The 6,638-nt window shown below is 54.7% G+C and overlaps 1 protein-coding gene across 1 annotated transcript; it reads right to left on the bottom strand.

The window, feature by feature from the left end:
- Positions 1–3,220: 3,220 nt before the first annotated feature.
- Positions 3,221–4,133, bottom strand: DICSQDRAFT_172722 (ricin B-like lectin; the record flags this gene model as incomplete). The annotated part of the gene is made up of 8 exons (XM_007368482.1): positions 3,221–3,308; positions 3,375–3,396; positions 3,462–3,484; positions 3,559–3,658; positions 3,721–3,864; positions 3,923–3,937; positions 4,002–4,049; positions 4,109–4,133. The coding sequence occupies 8 exons, from the start codon at positions 4,131–4,133 to the stop codon at positions 3,221–3,223; spliced, it is 465 nt and encodes a 154-aa protein (XP_007368544.1).
- Positions 4,134–6,638: the final 2,505 nt, after the last annotated feature.

Below are 6,638 nucleotides of genomic sequence, written 5' to 3'. Positions count from 1 at the left end.
GCATACTAATTCTTTCTTGTTCTTGCCCTTGCCGTAAGCCTCGTCGCCTCACTCACTTTTCGGATTATTGCATAGACATTAGTATTGTTGCGCACCTGTAACTTTGCGTCTCGGATGACCCTTGCTCCTGCACAGTCGGCGACTAGCCCTGCTAACCCTAACCCCGCCTTTTCTCGCGCACAGCAGGTGTGTGTAAATTATCTGATTCGATGTCTCCCATCTTCCATGTATAGTAGTTCGCGTCCGACTATTATTGATTATTCAATTACAAACTCGAATCGTGTGATAATTTTCTTGAACAACCGTTTCGCAGCTTGAGCTTGGTCATGCATGGTAGAATTTGCACCGGATACTGACCATGGATGTTCATTGGCTCAGTCAATAATGTACATTATCGGCCTTAGTTCCCCTACAGTATGGTAGCTGCTGTCCGAATGCTCAGCGAGAAATGGCTATCAATGTCCAGGCGCCCCCCAAGGTCTGGCCATTGCACACCATATCTGGCGGATTTGCTACGGGTTTACCATCTACTTCTCATACCTTGCCCAATCTGGTCAGAATTGCGGAACCTGGTCATCACTGACCATCCGTTTCGCTTTTTTGCTGATGCAGTTCGCTGTCGGCGCATGCAACGTCTTGCCATATCTGGAATGTGAGCTTGCAAGTCAAGCTGTGGCTGGGGCCTGGCCAGGGAGTTGGCGCCCAGCTAGCCGGATCTCGGCTTAGCTTGCTCCGGCTTGGTGATCCAGCGCGATCCAGCTCGTCAGCTTAGCTTAGCTTAGCTGGCTTGGCGGCAACACTATTGGTACGGCTCTTCCAGATACTTCATCTCGTCCCCCGTGAGTGTTACGTCAGGAGCACCCAAACGGAAGTGATCAGCTCAGCCCCCAGGACGCGCATGCACCCTTTGCCAATTAGACGCATGCAAGAAAGAACAGAACCTACCAAGAATGCCTTCGAGGCTCTTCAGGCTCGTCGTCCCAATGATGGGCGCGGTGGCGCCGGGCTTGCTTCTGATCCCAGGCCGTCGGATCTGGGCCATGCTGATGCCCTTCTTTGCGAACTCCTCGACCCTGCAGAGTGGGGCTGTCAGGGGCCCAGTTGTATGACAAGATAGACGCATCTCCTCACGTCACTTTCGTACGACACGAGTGGAAACGCGATGCGACTGCACCTGCTTGGCGTGGACACTCGTTCCCGCTGGGGGTTACACACCGATTTCCCGCATATTACTGCCTCTCTGCGCTGGACAGGCTACCGAACGCACCTTACCGTCGACTGATCTCTCGCTGATATCACTTGAAACCTTCTGTCGACCTCTACGAGTTGCTCCGAGTCACTCGCGTTATGAAGCTCACAGGTGTGTTTCTCATTCAGTCGACACCATGTACTGTGTTCCAAGAACAATGTGTGCCGTACTCGGCGTGTGGGGATGATGAGGAAGGGTGTACGCTCGAATCTCTTTACAACGCATTCTGGCGATGCGCGTGGCTGATCTTCAATTCTCCCGCGGACGCGAACACGAGCGGGGCGACGTCAGTGTCACATAGAGAGCCTCGCAGGAAACAGTACCCCGCGTCTTTCCGGAGTAGGAGGTGAATCATTCACCGGCATCCGACCTGCGGCCGAAGCAACTTTGTAGCCCTCTATGGGGCATGTGATGGCGATCTCGCGGGGACGATGCAGGTTCCTGGTATGTTAGTCATGGCTCGCTGGGAGGCCCGATGCGACAGCGGCATTTGGGTCCATGGCACGAGGACCTCTGCCGGGCGAGAAAAAGGGAGTCCTTTGGACACCGGTGCGCTTGCGTGGAGAAAGACAGTGATATTAGTACTTACCTTGCACTTGATCGACCATGCTCACCAGTACACGCTCTGCAAGATCCCAGCTGAGCGTTTATGCAGCGAGCGCGGAGTCTGCACACAGGGTGAGCTCGCCTAGCAGGAGTGATGAGAGCAGGCCTGTGTAGAGATTGACGTGGACATGGGAGAGTGTGTCTGGTGACGAGCTGCTGTTGCGAAAGCTGGCTGGAGGGCGGGAGGAAGATGGACAGTGCAGGCTTCAAAGGTAGTCTACTCAGCTAGAGCGTCTGATAGACGTTTAGACTATCTAGGGCGACGATGATGTGGAACTTGTGAAGCGATCATCATATTGACTTCAGTTGAGAGGACGCTTCGCATGGGTGGCAGGAGACCGTCGCACCGGATGTGCCAGATGGTCCATTCCGGTTCGTCTCAAAGAAAGCGACAAGCCAGGGCTCTTAGTAGTGTCCGAAGAGGCGAAGTTGGGCTAGAGGAGCCATGGGGAGAAACGCAGTGAGCGACGTGCAGGTGACGGAGCAAGTCGCCGCGGAAGCCGGAGTACCCGGTCCGGCATCTTTGCGCGCCCGTTCATGTAGTGCATGATTCCACCAAGTGTCGGTGTTCGTACTGTTGTATATCGCTCTTGATTGTGTTCGACTCTGGGCTAAACGCAATTGAAAATTATAGTACATCGGCCGTCGTGCGGAAGGAAGGAAGGAAGGCAGCGGGAACAGCGTCGAGAGTCGCGAGGCTGGCCTGGATCTCAGACTCCGATCCGCCGCCCTCACCTCGAGTCCTGCCACAATCTATCGCCTGCTCCCTTACCCCACGCTACCATAAGTCGCTCTCGTCCCTTTCCCTTCCTCCCTCTGGGAGTCACGCCCTTGATCTCACCGCTCGCGCCCGCGACTTGGGTGTTGTAGGTTACTCCCGATTTCTCTAACGCTTCAGCACTCATGTCTTCCCTGAACGACCTCTCGAACCTCCTGCGTCCATCGCCTTCGGTCTCATCCACCGCGCAGTCCCCGGCCCTTCCATGGGAGGTCATAGAGAGAAGCATCGACCACTGCTTCCACGACAGGGCCACGCTACGCGCTTTCTCTCTCACCTGCGGTCAGCTCCATCCTCGCAGCCTCTTCGTGCTCTTTATTTGCATATAACCGTTTTTATTGCGGCAACCCTCGGCTGACAATCGCAAGAGCCTCGCACTACACCCAGTCTCGAAACCACACTCATGCAACGCACAGCGGCTGTTATGCGACAATCACACCTCCCCAACGCGAGTACATCATTCCTCCGCCACAGGTCTTACAGGACCAAGAAATTGCTCGACTGCATATCGGAGACTACTAGAGCGTAACACGGCACAGGGCCATGTCGCCGAGTAGGGATTACTTGTTGCGAGGAAACTCTGCAGCTCAAATGGGGACGAGGTCCCACACCTGATTCGTGTTGGTCGGGCCAAGGTACTCCCAGCCGTTTACGGCGGTACCGTCGGCAGTGCCCCTTTGATCCGAAGCCATTACAGGATCAGCGCCGCTTTAGAACGCCCGACGAATGTGAGGTGCGCACCCAGCGTACAAGTCGATGACCGCTGCATTAAGGCACGGGTATCCGTCAGTATTTCGCTACAGTACAGAGCGAAGGAAGAGAGCGTACTGTTGGTTGCAGAGTTGACTATGCTGTTAGGCACAATGAGAAGTCTGAGTCACAGCACGACGAGGGGAAGAGAGAAAGGTGTGAGCGTAGTACGTACGTGTAGGTCGTATTGGCCGAGGTGGGCATGAAAGACCACTGCTGGACAGAAGTTCCAGACTGCGAATTGCCCACGACAGGCGTGGCGGACGCGTTTGAGCCTGTCACATCCACGCGTGCGATGAGAAAAGGCAAACAAAGCGATGAATGCTCAACGACGCACCGCCCAGCAGGTCTAAGAAAGTGCCGCCCTGTGCGTTCTCGATGGTGTACAGGCTGGTGCCGTTGACCTGGGCAACAACCCACAGCTGCGAGATCACCGAGGGGTCGGTGAGATCGCGCTTGGCGTCGCCTTGGACCATCGTGCCTAGTGGGAGTGGGGGCAAAATCAGCGTGCAGGAAGTAGCGGGAACAAGTATGCGGACCGCTATGGGCAGAGCCTATGCGCCAGAAGAACACAATCAGTGAGACAGAGAGGGGAGCAGTAGTGGAGAGGATACGGACCATTAAGGAGGGTCAGGACAGTGAGTGCGGCGAAAGCCTTGATGAAATCTGTAGCAACGCGCATATATCGGCCTGCCGTTGAACAGAGAGGGAGCGGAAAGACTCACAGACACCGGACGCGACAGTGGCCATTGTGTCGGGTTCAAAAGAGTTAATGCAGGTGAGAGCAGATGCGATGAGAGACGAAAGGTGCGGAGAACTGAGGTCTTGGGCCACTGGTGCAGACCCCCTTTATACAACCTGAGGACTCCGAATCCTCTCATCACCTGTCTCTGCACATTGAGGGCTCCGACTTGAGGTGCTGGTATGCCCGGTGGCCGATCATTCCAGCTCAGGCTGTTGGCGTGAACATAGATTGTGTCCGGAGTTTGAGCACAAATGCTCAACGAATGTAAATTCCGGTAGTAGGGGTCTATCATTAGGGATCTCCATTGCCCGAATTCGTGGCTGCCTAAGAACAAAGACCTTGCATCTGTAAAGTAGAGTGTGCATGGTATGACAAGTCGTCCTTGACCCGAATAAGGTCACCATGTACATCGATAACTGGCCACATCTGCCCATACCAGAGCTTATATCAGGACAATACAGGTCTAATGAAGTGATCCAGCGCTTGCTAAACATTATGACAACTTGAAGGCAACGCCCTAGGCGTACGGCGGATCCTCAGCTTCCAATCCGATGTGTCGTGGCAACTTGCAAGGCGTACCGTAATGGCATCGGAGGATCGGAACGAGATCAATACTCTTGAATGTTCAGCAAGTGCTTCAACGCGTCTGCAAAACGAGACAATGGATTCATTCAAATAGGCGGGAATGGCAGTCTGAATGGGAGCGGGAGGGCGTGTCTGGCCTGCTGGAAGGCATCGGATCGTGGAGGATGGGGGCGCGCCACGCCGTCGCCGCCGCATAGATCACGTGTCTGATATGCCGACTGCCGAATGGGCCCCAAACCATTGACACCACCGTAACCACTACATACCAACGCATGGCGTCGTTCGGCGGACGAGTTCGGAAGCCGCGCCGAAGCTGAGCGACGCCGCGAGACCCGAAGCGAGCGGAAAGACGCTCAATTCATTCACGGACGTTGCAGTGAGGCGCACGCATGCGCACCCCCGTAGTGGAAGAGGCGTCCTGATCGTGCAGAGGGCACTTTCGGCGACTGCAGGTTTCTGCTCATAGGTCGGTCGATCATCATTGCCTAAGCATAGACAGTCTTGGTCAGTAAATGTTGCCCTTGCGCCTATACGGCAACGCACCTCTGCAGGGTCCGAGATCCCTGTACAGGCGGATATATCCCCAACCGAAGATACCTCAAGCTTCTCCATCTCGGCCGCGGAGCTCCCAGTCGATGACTGCTGCAGTGTCCGCTCACTAGGCGCACCGTAAACGTACGCGGGCTCCAAATGTACTCTGATGGGTGCATGTTGTGCCTGTACTTGCGGAGGGACGGGATCTCCGCCCCGCGTAGGCGAACTAACGATGTTCTCCGGGGGTATGTTGGATATATAATCTGCCGTAGCCGAGCGAGACTTGAACGTTTCAAGAGAAAAGGACGAACTCGCTTCGAACGCGCTCCCACCTGCCCAGCTGCTGTCCGCCTTCGAGAGCGTCAGAGCACGAGGGGGTCCCTCCAGGCGACGTCGGCAATCGTCGCACGTGATGGTCCGATGCAGGCCTCTTCCGGCTCCCGCGCCCGCGCCCTGCTCGCCGCCTGCGCATGACCCTCGTCTCGCTTTCGTTCTCGAGACCAGTGTTGTTACGGGTCAAGTCAAAGTCATGACCCTTTGGTCAAGTCATGACGGGATCGGTCAAGTCAAGCGGTCATGACCGATGGTCACCGGTCAGCACGTGATGTGTTCGCTGTACCCCGAGCAGCTTGCCGCGCGGGGCTGGTTCGGCACCGTATAGCACGCTATAGCGCGTTGTTGGTCTATGTAACCTTGCAATTCAATATCGTACTTCGCTATATCCTCATATGATCTGGATTTCAATCGTCTATGCTGCACAACCAAAAGGCTGACAGGAAGGATGTATCAGCATCTCCCGTGCTGTCAGCCATTGCCACCAGGGCCCTGCAGCCCTTGCCCCTCCTTCAGGCATTTCAATTCCTCACCCAGAGGCCCTCATTCTCGTCCTTCTCTTTTGATACATCTCCAATGTCTCTGTTATTGTGGTATTAGAGAATCCAGCTGCATTATGGAACATAGAAGAAGAATTTGGAGCACGAGGTTCTGCACTGTGACGAGGCAGCTATCCCTCGGGTCACAGTATGCTATGTGTCAGGCTTGCAGAGAGTTCACATACCCTGGAGAACCTCTTCACGAAGTTTGCTCCTGGCCTGTCAGGTCTTGTATTCCGAACACACAGTCTGTTTAACCCTGCAATGCTCACGTGCATCAAGTTACTCTTCATTGCAGTACATAGAGTTACTCTAGCTCAGTCATATGGTGATCATAGACCATACTCAGTGCAATAGGAAACTCATACATATCTTCGATAGACTTGCTACTACGTGAAGTTACAAATTCCCGGTCTGATCATGCTTATTAGTAGACTCGCGGCTCGCCTTGCCACCGCGTTCTGCAATCACGTGCTGACCTTTGACCATTCGGTCATGACCGATGACCCGTGCCGTCAA

This window comes from Dichomitus squalens (assembly GCF_000275845.1).
Source record: "Dichomitus squalens LYAD-421 SS1 unplaced genomic scaffold DICSQscaffold_36, whole genome shotgun sequence".
Classification (NCBI taxonomy): Eukaryota; Fungi; Basidiomycota; class Agaricomycetes; order Polyporales; family Polyporaceae; genus Dichomitus; species Dichomitus squalens.
Note: the sequence above shows the minus strand (reverse complement) of the source record. Positions and strands in the feature narration are given on the sequence as shown.